The sequence below is a fragment of the Biomphalaria glabrata genome, chromosome 4 (assembly GCF_947242115.1).
Source record: "Biomphalaria glabrata chromosome 4, xgBioGlab47.1, whole genome shotgun sequence".
NCBI lineage: Eukaryota > Metazoa > Mollusca > Gastropoda > Planorbidae > Biomphalaria > Biomphalaria glabrata.
The window spans coordinates 35,579,524-35,595,229 of NC_074714.1; the positions used below are offsets into that span (position 1 = coordinate 35,579,524).

The window sequence follows — 15,706 nt, forward strand, 5'->3', positions numbered from 1 at the left end:
ACGACATGGTCAATAGATTACAAGTTATAAACTGTGTTTGTTGACAGAATGCACACACATGGTCAATAGATTACAAGTTATAAACTGTGTTTGTTGACAAAATGCACACACAAGGAACTGTATTTGGTGTAGATGTTACAGGCAAAGTGAGAAACACTGCATTCTGTAGAATGCCTGAAACCTCCAGGCAAAGTGAGAAACACTGCATTCTGTAGAATGCCTGAAACCTCCAGGCAAAGTGAGAAATGATTTCTATAGATTGACTACAGCTGCTTTGGGCAAAGTGTTAAATGATAATTTAAAGGAATATTATTTCTATTCGCCAGTAATCTAAATGATGTAGTCTTGTTTTTGAAAGTGTTGAGCATATTTCATTACGACTAAGTGTGCATGCTATGTACAACTGAATGGTACTAGGTACAACGTTGATACAAAAGATGTTTCCTATTGTGGTGTATGAAAGGTGAAAGAAAATAGGTCAGTTATGTAAGCAAGGTCCATACGACTACTAAGAAGGAATCACTTGACTAGATATTGTAGTGATGCTCGTGGACAACAATGACGTTCAGTGATCATGTGAAACAAGGTCTGAACTATTGTCACATAGTTCACAATTGAACAAAAAAAAAAGGTGCGTATACTGGTATATTATATTATACTCATTGGGCTGTTTAAAAAAAACAGAAATGTTTAAAATAATTATAATAAGGTATTTTCTCATTTAAACCCTTTCTATCAGTTTGATCTAATAGACAAATCATTTCAATTATAGCCCCCACTAAGATGTAGCAGTAATTTTATTTTTACTTATTCACAAGTAAAGCTGCACTGAAAAAAGACCTATCAACATGGGGGGAAAAAACGCGTAAAAACATTTCGCTAACAAATGTGTATGATGTCCACGAGATACTGGTCATTTGTCCATCAAGTTTGATTCTACGCGAATTGACTTGTTGAAAATAAAATCACAATCCTAAGCCATGCCACATCAAGCACAAGTATCTGAAAACTTGCGTTTATTGCTTCTTTAATGGTTGACTTTGTTAATTCACTTTTATTTCTAATTGTGTGTGCGTGTATAAATGTATGTAAAGTCTCTGCCAGGTAGGGTCACTCTACTTTCGACCAAACCTTTCGTCGAGACACTAAAAAAAATTGGCGAAATATTTTTGGTGGTGACTTTTTACCAGTTTGAAAGAATGAATGTTACTCTTCTTACATTTTATTAAAAAATAGAATTTCACTTCAAATTAATATTTTAGTTTGGCTTGGTTAAAAAACAATATTTGTATCCCTAGAAAACTAAAGGGATGGGCGACATCTGAGCGTGCAAGAAAACCATCTCACGGAACTTGATCAGCTGCGAGTCGTGCAAAAAATAACACCTAGTGCAACATCTTCTAGAGATCTTAGCTTTCAGATGTTCATTATTGCACTTGGTCGATTGATTTTGTGCTCAGGTCAAATTGGACGTGATCTCAACTATGACAATGCTAGTGAAACAATGGCGGCCAATGAGGGAATTAGCGTTGAGCCAGCCAGGGGGAAAAAAGCAATTTTTAAATATTGTTTTAAATCTATTGTTATTAAAAACTATTATTTTACCGATGAAAACACTTCAAACTTGTTTGGGAATCAATAAAGGCTGACATTACTGGGATCACTCAGTTTAGATTGGATATTACTTGCTTGTTTCTAGTCGTTTCTTTTGGGATTAAATACAGCTATTTGCTCCGAAACTAGTGAGATGTCAAAGCACAAACTGCAACAGAACGGGGAGCCAGATAGCCTCGGCACATTTATTTCTTGTGTACCGAACAGAAAAGCAGCGATGTAGAAATTTTAATTTAGATTATAGAGAATCTTGATGAATGGATTTTTTTTTGTCTTGGGCGTTTGTAGCTCTTGTTTCTAAACCTAAAGTAGTCTCTAATCAAATGACTTCAGCTGCTGTATGATCCACGTCACATTTCTTCAGTTCCTTTACACGAGTCCGTTCAAACTAGAGTCCTTTGCTTTGGTTCACACTAGAGTCCTTTACTTTGGTTCAAACTAGAGTTCTTTACTTTGGTTCAAATTCGAGTTCTTTACTTTGGTTCAAACTAGAGTCCTTTACTTTGGTTCAAACTAGAGTCCTTTACTTTGGTTCACACTAGAGTGCTTTACTTTGGTTCACACTAGAGTCCTTTACTTTGGTTCACACTAGAGTGCTTTACTTTGGTTCACACTAGAGTCCTTTACTTTGGTTCACACTAGAGTCCTTTACTTTGGTTCACACTAGAGTGCTTTACTTTGGTTCACACTAGAGTCCTTTACTTTGGTTCACACTAGAGTCCTTTACTTTGGTTCACACTAGAGTGCTTTACTTTGGTTCACACTAGAGTCCTTTACTTTGGTTCACACTAGAGACTCTTGGTTCAAGAAGTACAGATGTCAACTATGTGGAAGTTTCATCTGGATTGCCACACAAAACAAGAACATTAGATACTAGGACAATGCTCGTAAGAAATGCGCAATTGCCATAATTTCCCTTTAAAAGACCAATGTCGTCTTTTAAATTTGATTTTGATGATAAAATCTTTGCTATCGTGCCTGTACGGTTTGTTTCTGAAATGAACTATAGAGCCACAGCGTCTTACTGCCAACACATTACGTTAGTCTGTACATTTCAAAAGAAGCTTTTTATAGACAAACATTTTTTGTATTCAAAATGAAGTGCTTCAAATTTCCTTTTACCTTTGTTGTCCCTTCCTGAGTAAATGATTGAGTCATTTTGTTACATGTGCAATAATAAGTTGAAATCTGAATTGTCTTTCAAGTTTCACTTTGAATTGAAATTACTCTGTTAAGTTCTCAATCTGTTTTGGCACATGCTGTATTGCCTTTCTCTGGTCTACATTCAATACTCAGTGTACTCTAAGCAAGGCTTTAGATTAGACAAACTTAGGTCATCAGCGTACGGTATTAAGGCGGCATACTCTTTCCACATAGATCGGTCTTAGGCGATTTCCACAGCCTCTTACCAGGTCATGATTACGGATTTTAGGTATAAGAAGGTGCGACTTTATGTTAGACGTGGGCGGCCTTGTTTTCGTTCTTCTCTATTTGGCTTGTATGTTCTGGAAGGCTTGGTCAATGGGTTCCCTCTTGTCTAAGGCTATGTCCCGCCAATCTCAAAACTTTCGGTCACAACTTCAATTAGGAGGCGAGTGCCCGTTCGGGAAAGAATTTCTCTACCGGTGATATGTTATTCCTAGGATCCTTCTCAGCCATCGCTGCTGAGCCATGTTTAGCCTCTTTTCAACTTTTATGGACGACTTTCATGTCTCGCAAGCTTAGGTCGCTGTTGGGACAAAGATTGCATGGAGAAGTTGTATCTTGGTCTCCGGTCTACAGATTAGAAGAAAAAAAATCTTATCTAACTCTATAGTTTTTCAAATGGTTCACATAGGGCTAATTGACGTTTTAAAGCCTTAGATCTAAACTTCGGCACTGAAAACGTGGAGACCTGCTAGGTCTCTCTTCTACAAGATCTGATAAGCTCTCGGTGAACAACTAAACCATGTTGCTAGTAAATATATCTCAGTCATCATAATGTAAAAAACTAACAAACAATGAAAATGTTCCGAACATGTTATGGTTGATATTTATTTGACACCGGGACAATAACACTATTCAGTTTTATGTGGTTTTAGACTTGTAGTCTTTAAGTCGGAATACTATATGGCATTCCTTTGCTTGGCGGCTTCTTTTATTGTTTTGTTAACCTCTCATTTCGAAATGTTATTGTGTATGTGTGTGTTGTCACATTCACCCAATGTTTCTGATCTCAAGAGACATTTGTCAAGGGACACAATTCAACCAAAAATGGATGCTCCGTGTGGCCTGCTTTAAGCTTGGCTCATTTTGATTTTGAAAGTTTTTTTTTTTTTTTTTTTTGTTTTTGTTTTTTACTAAAGTGACAATTGACCTAGGTTAGTTGCTACACAACACAAACATTTGGTAGCTATTGTTAATCAAACACAAGCCATGTGTAGAGAACGTATATTCTTGTGTCTTTGTACTAGTGTCGTTAACTTACTGGCTTGTTCCATAGACTTCAGACTCTTGTTCCTACATGTGTTGATTATGTGCACACAAGTCATTTGTTGACATTTCGTTCTTTATCTTTTCCCCCAATGATTACCAGAATCATTATCTGTTAGGCTTTTGTTAGGGTAAGATTTAACATGGTGTCAAGGTGTGGAGATACAAGGTCTAAAGTGTCAAGATTGGAAGATACAAGGTGTCAAGATAGGCAGATACAAGGAGTCGAGGGGAAGATACAAAGTGTCAAGATAGGCAGATACAAGGAGTCGAGGGGAAGATACAAAGTGTCAAGATAGGCAGATACAAGGAGTCGAGAGGAAGATAAACAAGGCATGAAGAGGGGTTAGGGTTAGATGTCATGGGCAGAGATACAAGGTGTCTTGCTGGGCAGATTCGTATGGACACATATAAAGGTGTCATGGTAGGCAGATGCACGGTGTCGTAATATGCGATGCCGTATTGGGAGAAACAAAAAGTCACGTTTAGGCAGATAGAAGGCGTCTGGTTGGGCGGATCCCAAAGAGAATGACTGTAAGGAGAAAGTGTCACAGAGAAATAGGCTAGCGTTGAGAAAATTGATACGATTGTAATGCGTTATGCAATAAAGAATACAACTATCAACAAGTTAATGCTTCTCCATCAGGACAATAGACTTTGTTGGTGTACATGCACTCTTTCTTTACCATTATGGAATTCAGTCTATAAATAAAGTAGAGATTTAGTGTCCAAACAAATATCACGTGTGTAGCTAGGCCTTTGAAAAGAGATTTCAAAGTCAAGTTTACCACATATCGACATAGCTGATATATATATATATACCAGAGACGTTGGTCGAATTACTTTTATATTATAGATTATATTAAAGCAGAGCGTTTTGAAATTCAAAAAGTCAGTTAGTCAAAAAGTCATTTCTCTCTTTGCTCGTCAAGTCTGTGCTGTCATGTCACGTGATACTTGGCTAGAGCTCATGATGATGCACATCAAGTTTGGGTTTCATTTTTGTTGGAGAGAAACAACACCCGTCGGACATTGACTTCTTAATGAACTTTTTACCTGTTGAGCGAGCAAGGTAGTTTGTTGTCTGGTGGAGCGGATTAGTCAGGTTTAATGTTCACGTTGCCTGCAAGTCATTAGCTAGCCAGTGTTGGCATGGGACACTGTTGTCCAGCTCATCAAGATGTCAATGTGTGTGTGTGTGTGTCCGTGTTGTTTTCTGCCAATCTGTCTGAAATGCGGTCCAAACAATCAATACAGTCTTCTCAGTACAAATATTTGTTTGATATTATTTTTGGATTTGTCCCGAGAGGGACGTTACGTCTCTGTGTATGTGTGATTGGGTGCGGGAATGTGTAGGAATCATGAATCTGTTTGTTTGGTCTTGTTTATTTTGAGTGCCTCGATAGGTTAGGGTGTTTAGTCCGAGACGACTCAGCATAAAAAAAGAGAAATAAATGAGTATTGTCAACTGACTTTCGGCAACATGCGTTTGATTATTTGTGACATGCAAGGGCAGCAACTTTCCCCAGTGTAAGACACAAGACTTTGTACAAGAAATCGATTTTTGAACATTTTGTTCTACAATCTATTCATTACGAACACGCTTAAGTATCTCAAGGTACATTCCGTTCAACACTCTCTTTCTCTCTCTTACTCTCTTCAAAGTTATTTTATTTTTTGTGACTTGTGCTCTTTTGTATTGTCTCTTGGTAGCTGTGACTATTAGCTTGTAATAATACTTACTGTCGGGGGTTGAAGGCTTATGCAAGTGACATGTTGTTTTTTAAGCTAGAAGCAGAGGATGCTTAGTGTTTGTGTATTTGTAATCTCATTATTTACCAGGAGCTCCTGGAAATCTCCTGAAATTGCAAAATGTACGAAAAAGTCCTGGAAATTATTAAAATCTTTTGAAAACATACAAATGTCCTGAAAATTTTTCATTTTGGGGTGTCATTCAACATGGAAAAGGCCAATCCTACGCGCGATTAAAAAAAAACGGCATTATGCAATACCTGTGATCTTTGTAGGAAACAGGATTCTTATGATATACTGTATGACTCCGCTACACGCAAGGCTCGTGTAGTAATTCTTTGTGTAGTAAAGAATGAATAAAATGCAAAGACGAATATATTTTCTATTACAAACTCTTAATTTTCACTTATTATCCGTATCCCTATCCAAGCTGGCCCCCGCGAAATCCGTTTCGCATTGGGCCCCACAATGGTTAAGTCCGGCCCTGCTAGTTAGTGATGGGTGAATACATAGTAGATTACATGTTCTCTTTCCATGACTTCTTGGTCACAATGGTTAAGTCTGGCCCTGCTATTTAGTGACGGGTGAATACTACTTGTTCCCCCCCCCCTTTTTTTTTTCGCCTCTAAAATTACGTGGGCTAACTCTAGTCCGTCCGACTTGTAGAAATAAAAGAGTGATCTTTCCATTACTCTTGAGCCATGAAAAGAATTATGTATATAGAAGATGTTTGAAGAATGAAATTTACAAATTCAGTTTCATCTTCTAAGCTGGACATTTCATACTGTTTTCACCGTGCACAACAAGATTGATTCAAAACGTTCTTGTGAGGAAGACTTTGCAATGTAATTCTAGAGTCACCCGTTTTCTTATGTTACATCTTTCCTACGTAAGATTGGTCAACTGACATTGTTCTGTTGATGTTCTTTTCATGAACGAAATCGGCCCACTACAAGACGTCTGACTGAACACGAGGAAGATGTTAAATAGGACCCAACTTATGTGCATGCCTCGAATGTCTTTCACAGTTCAGAATCAATCCTTCCCACCTATTACACTTTGAGAAGCACTTTAATGAATTCTAATGTTTAATTTTCAATATATGAATGGAAATGTTAGGATAGTTTGTTTTTATTGTTAGCAAAGTATTTTGAATGTTTAGTGCGAGTCACGAATGTAACACCAATAAGAATTTAGAAGTTTTTAAGTACAATATAATTGTTTTTTGTTGTTTTTTTTTGCATCCTGTTAGTTCTGATTATATATAATAATGTAATGATAAAAATAAATACTATGCATTGTTCGTAATTAGGCGTACACAATACATCAAGTGCACTGCTGTTCCTATATGAAGAATTTGGTCTCCCTTTGTTTCCAGGTGGTTCACCCCAAGTCAGATGATCAAAGAAAGAGGCTGACTGATGCTATTAAACACATTCTCTTATTTCGTTCTCTGGACCAAGAGCAGATGCAAGAAGTTTTAGATGCCATGTTTGAAAAAGAGGTAACGTGTCCTTCTTGTCTTTAGCTGCGCACTTTCTGCGTCTCTCTCTCGGAGTGTTGCTTGTGCTCTCTGTGTGTGCTAGGTGGGTCATCTGTGTGTGGTTTGTGTGTGATCTGTGTGTGAATGTAGTGTTCACTGTGTGGTGGTGTGTGTTGTTTGTGTGTGTGTTTTGAGTTTGTTCTTGGTATATGAATGTTGTGTATGTGTTATTTCTTTTAATGGAATGGCGGGACTTGTGGTAGCTTTTCACTGAATTTCATGACATCGTATCAATTCACTTTGTATGTCTGGTAAAACGTTTGGTAATTAATAAATTATTTTGTTTGATATTTCGAACAAGGGAAAGAAATTATAATTGACTGGAGATCTGGTATAAGCTGAATTAGTCATATCATAGGTCGTTCTCTTGAATCTTAGTTAACGCAAACCTGAAAAATAGGGCGAGACTTTAGAAACAATAGATAGCTATACAATCTTCCATGTTCATAAGCTCTCCACTCTCAGAGTGGTTACCATGTTGGCTTGAGAAAGCTTGGGCCATGAGTTCAAATTCAGGTCGTTCCCTCTATTACAAATTGAACTACATGACTGATCCAAACTAATTAATACAAGTACGCTAAAAAGTTAAAAAAAGAGAGTATTTAAAAAATATTTTCTATTTCTTTCGCTTTGCTTTGGAACATTTTATTGCTGTATAAAAGTGTGTCTTCTTATTGATGTATTAATAGTCATACATTAAAACCAAGAAACCGTTAAAATCGGATCAACCTATTGTTTTGTTATGATGTCAACTTTTACCTACTAGTCTATTTTGCAATATTAATTTCTGACATGTCAGACTGTAATGCAATAAACCAATGTATCTTATTGAGTTCGTCATCGCGACCCGATCAAAACGTCTTGAGTGCGTATTTAATTTCTCAAGTAGACTGGGCCTTAATATGGGCTGAAGAAACGAAAGAACTCTCTACGATGACTAAGTTCTGTTTCATCCACGATATTTTTTACAAATGAGAAATACAGCGAAAAAACAAATGTTTAAAAGATGGAGCAGAAAACTCAAGCCAGACACTATTCTTGTCACAAGCAATATACATGGCTCATTCTAAATGTTAAGAAAGAATCAAATGTGACCAGAGATTTCTGTGTTTATTTTATAGAAAAATAAATGGCGCTTCTCCACGCCTTGAGAATGGCCTCCCCTTGAAACGAAGAACGAATATGTTTTGTTCCTCGTCTTGTTTGGGTTGTGTGGGTGGAAGGCGATGGAGCAGCCATCCTAATTTGTCTTCAAGACGAATGAGCTTTTTGTTAATAATGACATTGTATGTTGCAATCACAGCCTAGATAAGATGGAGGGAGATGCAGTTGAACTTATGAGCTGCTGAGTGGTAGGCTAATAGAGAGAACAAAGAAAAGTCATTTTCCTCTTTTTCTCCGAATCATCTACGTAGAACTTAGGACATGACGTAGAACTTAGGACATGACGTAGAACTTAGGACATGGCGTAGAACTTAGGACATGACGAAGTGTACTTGGACCTAAGTGTGGAAGACAGTGCCAGAGATTAGGTCAGTAATAGAATTGTATTGGACCCCTCAACTTGAGAAAAGATTAAGAAAATGGAACAGACACAAAATAGAGCAGTGAGATTCATAACAAACGAATATTCACATTTGACTAGAGTAACACCTTTAGTAAAATCATTAAATTTAGAAAGCCTTCAGGAAAGAAGACTTAAAAGTTAAGTGGCAATTATACATAAAACACCTAACCATAATCTTCAAATACAAAAAACAAATCCTAATAAAAATACTTAGAAAGACACAAAAATAGGACTAATTTGTACAAATGCTCCTTCTTCCATAGTTCTATTAGAGCATGGCCTGAGCCAGCCAGGAAAACCATTGAATTGACAGAATGTCTTTGGTTAACATGCATGAATAGATGCATGATGCGTAGGACGTAATCATCTTCTTTTTTGAAGTAACGAAGCGAAGTGGGAAGCGTGGTCGAGAGGCTTGGCTTGGCTACCTATGAACGGGGCTCGAGGCTCGACACCCGACTCGAGCAGAATTGTGTTTACTGAGCGCCTTAAGGCAACACGGAAAACCTTCTCCCAGATACCCCCCCCCCCCACCACACTCGTCCACAAATGAGATTGGGCCTTAGCGCTCTGAGCATGCTATAAGCATGAAAGTAGCGCTATATGAAAGCTATATTTTAATTTTAACGTCTGTATTTTATAAGATAAGAGGACTCAGAAAATGTTTTGAAACAGTGTAAAGAACATGCCCATTAAAGCACTGAATCCTCACTGGGCAACTTCTTGTGTATTTGTTTCTAATCTACTTCCAGATTAAAAGTGTCTACAGACATTTTGGTATGTTAATGCTATACTTTAGTGAGACTCTGCTCGTGTTAGAGGAATACTTTGATATCTTACCAAATCATTGTGTCCAAACTCTATGTGTCACCCTTTCGAAGCAAAGGCATCTTCAAAATTGTTTTCTCTTGACGTAGGAAACAGAATTGCGTCTAGTGAAATACATTTAGTCATATTACTAAACTGTGTTTCTCATGCTCTAAGAAAGTCATCCCCTGCAGGAAGTAATGACTAAGTCTAAGGCAGCGGTTCTCTAACTGTGAGTAATGGGGGTGATTGGTGGGTGTCAAATATTCTAAATAAGAGATAGTCGTTTTTTCTAATTAGGACCGTTTCAAATGTGGACCGTTTTCGCTAGATTTGTTTGCGACAATATCGTCTTAAAACATTTTGATAAGATATTTCAAAACGTATCCTCTAAAACGATTCTTCTCGACTTTCAGAGCGGTCTCCAGACTGTCGTACTAACGTGCTTTTGTTGACGACTCTTGCATGACAAAAGCAAAAACAAAAAATATCAAAAAGATGATCACACCATTACAGACGTTAGTGCTATATATGTACTTGGAATGTCCCTCGCATAATAGTATTGACCAGTGCTGCCTCCTTCTTTATTGGACTTGATTTTACCTACACATTTTTTAATGGCCAGTGCGCTCTAAAAACTCGATGTTTTCTTAGCTCTTATTGCAAAACACTTAAAAAATCCGCCTTTTACACCCTTTTTTACTAAAACTTTTTTTTTAAAGCAGGAATAAACTTGTGAAGCTCAGCGCTCCTCAGACCCCCTTGCTTGATAGAGAAAGAACCTGCTGCCTCTTCAATAATATCTCCAGAAAGAATATTTTGTAGTAGGCAACGCGCTCACACACACACACACATACGCACACACAAATCATCCAAACCATCCTGGAAGGTTACAGCGGGCTAAGGTTTCTGAAGTAAGTTCTGATTTGTATGAATAACTTCATTGAATTATCTGAAACGATTCTTTAAACCGTTTTAGTAAGCATGAAGATCTTTACAGTATGCCCCCTCCTCCCCCCCCAAAAAAAAAAAACCCACAACAACTCACTAGAATTGTCTTTTTTTCCTTCAATTCAACACTTTGTCAAATAGTAGTAAATCTTCAATACTGCGAAGAGACAAAAACTGAGCAGGTTCAATCATATTGTAAGAGGTCCTTTTCGAAAGTCATCCTTCAAGGTAAAGTGTGGAGGAAGCACGAAGAAAATAAAAGCTGGATGAACAACTTGAAAGAATGAAGCTGCCTGTTTTGGTATCCTGCTAAGAACAGCTGCTGATCGGATAGAGTGGATGGATCTGGTTACGTGAACTGTCACAGCACCCCCTACGACGAAAGTCAAACGAAATATAATGACGCAACTTAGAAAATCAGAAAAGGTTTTGGTACTCTGGGGCTCCTCCCTGAACCCTGCCTGTGTGAGCTTTTAAAGTTCTCTTGGACTACCTAGCTGACTGGGAAAGCGATGAATGTCGCATTTTCGGTTTAGTTGTGCGTATCAAGACCTTTCCGTCAAGTCTAACAGCATTTGAAGTCCATGTTCAGCTGATGTTAATGTGTTTTTAATATTAAGATATCTTACATTTAAATACATATAATAACTTTTGATAAAATGTAATAAACATCGAAATTTTAATATTTAATCGACACATTTTACAGTTGTGTAGCTCTGTATTATGGATTAACAAAAATAGTAAACTGACGATTTTTTTTGGAGGGGTGCTAACCGCACCCGGTGACACCGACCCTAGTGACGCCTCAGCTGTATTTAGACTGCCTTTACTAAGTTTCCATGTCCAAATGTTCTGGGAAACTAGTGTGTAGATGTGCATTCTGCTCACGTGTGACACACACAACGTTAACTTTGACTTTCTTGAAGCCATTGATCCAGACAAGTGCAAAATGTTCCAAATTTTGATCTGGAGTTCATTCCCTTTTCCTTTGTTGTAATTACGCCGCACATAATAAAAGTCTGTGAGAGCTTGCCTAATGATGACTTGCTGGAGAAGACAGGAGATCGAAGTTTGTTTCCCTCTGATTCATGTACAACAGAGGTTCTCACTACATAGTCAAACTCAAATCTCCGATGTATGACATTAAGACCTATATAAGGGGGAAAAAAAGAACATCTCTTTCTCTCAATTTGAATAACCCTACGCTTACTAGATAAAGCATTCAACGTGTTGACTACATCGGCGTGATGAGAGACATTCGTATATACATTTGGTTTGATCATGTCTTACATTTAGTGTGTTCATGTTAGCATTACATGTCACATCTATCTAAAATGGAAACAGTAATTCTGACAGACATGGTCTCCAACCTCATTTAGGTTGTACTGATCAATGTTCTTGGTAATAATGCTTCATTGTATGTAGGCAGTAACGATAACCAATTCTGAAGGGTTCAAACTTGCTCATTGAGTTAGCTAATTGTGTTAAAAAAAATGCTCTGCTTTGTAAGCTCGTCTTTGTGCGTAATCAATGACTGCACACCATGTTTGGCTAATGTGCCTTGACGTTATCCCGAGAGTCTAGTGGATACCCTGTTAGTGCATCGATAGAACCATTGAGCAGAAAGGTGAGAGTTTACTTTAGCCTAAAGATAATAAGTGATTTCTGAAGAACATTTCGATTCCCGTTTTGTCTGTCGCCATCACACACGTTCTTGAGCTGTTTAATTAGCTGTGTGGGTTTATTATAGAATCTATAGTTCAAGCACAGAATGCTTGGTAAAATATCAATAACAGAGCGATTTACCAAAGTTGGCAACGTGAATTCTAGATCTCTGGATATTCTATTTAGTGAAGCATTGTCTCGCAAGACTGACGATAGGAGCTAGGGGGAGAGAGTGTGACACAATGTGGCACCTCGTGTTAGTGAAAATAATACGTCTTCCCTTTCATTGGTGGCGCTGTTGGTTTGGTCGTTGTGTACATTGCTTGTGACGGGAGTTCTTTCCCCTTGCCTAACAGTTTGAATGGTAACTCCTTGAGGTGTCCCACAGCTAACGTTGACTTCCAATCAATAGCGCAGTGGCTTTGATTTCTACCCCAAAGATAGCGCAGTTTTAGTGTCAAACACATTGATTTGTCTTTTTACAAAAATCTGGTTCAAACATATGTGTCTGATTTTAACATATCCCTTCCCTATTTATGGACTTGTTGCAGGTCTGGTTTTTAGTGAGACCTACTGTATTAAAACCTAATTGGTATGTCGTGTTCCGCGATCACAAGAGAGCAATTGCTTTAGAAACCCAAACATTGCAATTTGACTAAATTTTTTTTTTGCGTATTTGATTTGTATATGACATTGTTTTGTGTGCACTTAACTTGTATATCACATTGTTTTGTGTGTATTCAACTTGTATATCACATTGTTTTGTGTGTATTCAACTTGTATATGACATTGTTTTGTGTGTATTCAACTTGTATATCACATTGTTTTGTGTGTATTCAACTTGTATATCACATTGTTTTGTGTGTATTCAACTTGTATATGACATTGTTTTGTGTGTATTCAACTTGTATATGACATTGTTTTGTGTGTATTCAACTTGTATATCACATTGTTTTGTGTGTATTCAACTTGTATATGACATTGTTTAGTGTGTATTCAACTTGTATATCACATTGTTTTGTGTGTATTCAACTTGTATATCACATTGTTTTGTGTGTATTCAACTTGTATATCACATTGTTTTGTGTGTATTCAACTTGTATATCACATTGTTTTGTGTGTATTCAACTTGTATATCACATTGTTTTGTGTGTATTCAACTTGTATATCACATTGTTTTGTGTGTATTCAACTTGTATATGACATTGTTTTGTGTGTATTCAACTTGTATATGAGATTGTTTTGTGTGTATTCAACTTGTATATGACATTGTTTTGTGTGTATTCAACTTGTATATCACATTGTTTTGTGTGTATTCAACTTGTATATCACATTGTTTTGTGTGTATTCAACTTGTATATCACATTGTTTTGTGTGTATTCAACTTGTATATCACATTGTTTAGTGTGTATTCAACTTGTATATGACATTGTTTAGTGTGTATTCAACTTGTATATCACATTGTTTTGTGTGTATTCAACTTGTATATGACATTGTTTTGTGTGTATTCAACTTGTATATGACATTGTTTTGTGTATTCAACTTGTATATCACATTGTTTTGTGTGTATTCAACTTGTATATGACATTGTTTTGTGTGTATTCAACTTGTATATCACATTGTTTAGTGTGTATTCAACTTGTATATGACATTGTTTTGTGTGTATTCAACTTGTATATCACATTGTTTTGTGTGTATTCAACTTGTATATCACATTGTTTTGTGTGTATTCAACTTGTATATGACATTGTTTAGTGTGTATTCAACTTGTATATGACATTGTTTAGTGTGTATTCAACTTGTATATGACATTGTTTTGTGTGTATTCAACTTGTATATCACATTGTTTTGTGTGTATTCAACTTGTATATCACATTGTTTTGTGTGTATTCAACTTGTATATCACATTGTTTTGTGTGTATTCAACTTGTATATGACATTGTTTTGTGTGTATTCAACTTGTATATGAGATTGTTTTGTGTGTATTCAACTTGTATATGACATTGTTTTGTGTGTATTCAACTTGTATATCACATTGTTTTGTGTGTATTCAACTTGTATATCACATTGTTTTGTGTGTATTCAACTTGTATATCACATTGTTTAGTGTGTATTCAACTTGTATATGACATTGTTTAGTGTGTATTCAACTTGTATATCACATTGTTTTGTGTGTATTCAACTTGTATATGACATTGTTTTGTGTGTATTCAACTTGTATATCACATTGTTTTGTGTGTATTCAACTTGTATATCACATTGTTTTGTGTGTATTCAACTTGTATATGACATTGTTTTGTGTGTATTCAACTTGTATATCACATTGTTTTGTGTGTATTCAACTTGTATATGACATTGTTTTGTGTGTATTCAACTTGTATATCACATTGTTTAGTGTGTATTCAACTTGTATATGACATTGTTTTGTGTGTATTCAACTTGTATATCACATTGTTTTGTGTGTATTCAACTTGTATATCACATTGTTTTGTGTGTATTCAACTTGTATATGACATTGTTTAGTGTGTATTCAACTTGTATATGACATTGTTTAGTGTGTATTCAACTTGTATATGACATTGTTTTGTGTGTATTCAACTTGTATATCACATTGTTTTGTGTGTATTCAACTTGTATATCACATTGTTTTGTGTGTATTCAACTTGTATATCACATTGTTTTGTGTGTATTCAACTTGTATATCACATTGTTTTGTGTGTATTCAACTTGTATATGACATTGTTTAGTGTGTATTCAACTTGTATATCACATTGTTTTGTGTGTATTCAACTTGTATATCACATTGTTTTGTGTGTATTCAACTTGTATATGACATTGTTTTGTGTGTATTCAACTTGTATATGACATTGTTTAGTGTGTATTCAACTTGTATATGACATTGTTTAGTGTGTATTCAACTTGTATATCACATTGTTTTGTGTGTATTCAACTTGTATATCACATTGTTTTGTGTGTATTCAACTTGTATATCACATTGTTTAGTGTGTATTCAACTTGTATATGACATTGTTTAGTGTGTATTCAACTTGTATATGACATTGTTTAGTGTGTATTCAACTTGTATATGACATTGTTTAGTGTGTATTCAACTTGTATATCACATTGTTTTGTGTGTATTCAACTTGTATATGAGATTGTTTTGTGTGTATTCAACTTGTATATGAGATTGTTTTGTGTGTATTCAACTTGTATATGACATTGTTTTGTGTGTATTCAACTTGTATATGAGATTGTTTTGTGTGTATTCAACTTGTATATGAGATTGTTTTGTGTGTATTCAACTTGTATATGACATTGTTTTGTGTGTATTCAAC

The 15,706-nt window shown here is 36.1% G+C and overlaps 1 protein-coding gene across 8 annotated transcripts in view; it reads left to right on the forward strand.

Moving 5' to 3' along the window:
- LOC106054102 (cAMP-dependent protein kinase type II regulatory subunit-like) overlaps positions 1 to 15,706 on the forward strand; it is an 81,356-nt gene that overhangs the window by 46,209 nt on the left and 19,441 nt on the right. For all 8 annotated transcript variants that reach the window (XM_056026929.1, XM_056026932.1, XM_056026930.1 and 5 more), the window contains one exon: positions 7,217 to 7,342. In XM_056026929.1, the coding sequence (XP_055882904.1) occupies positions 7,217 to 7,342 (126 nt within the window). The remainder of the gene's footprint in view (positions 1 to 7,216; positions 7,343 to 15,706) is intronic.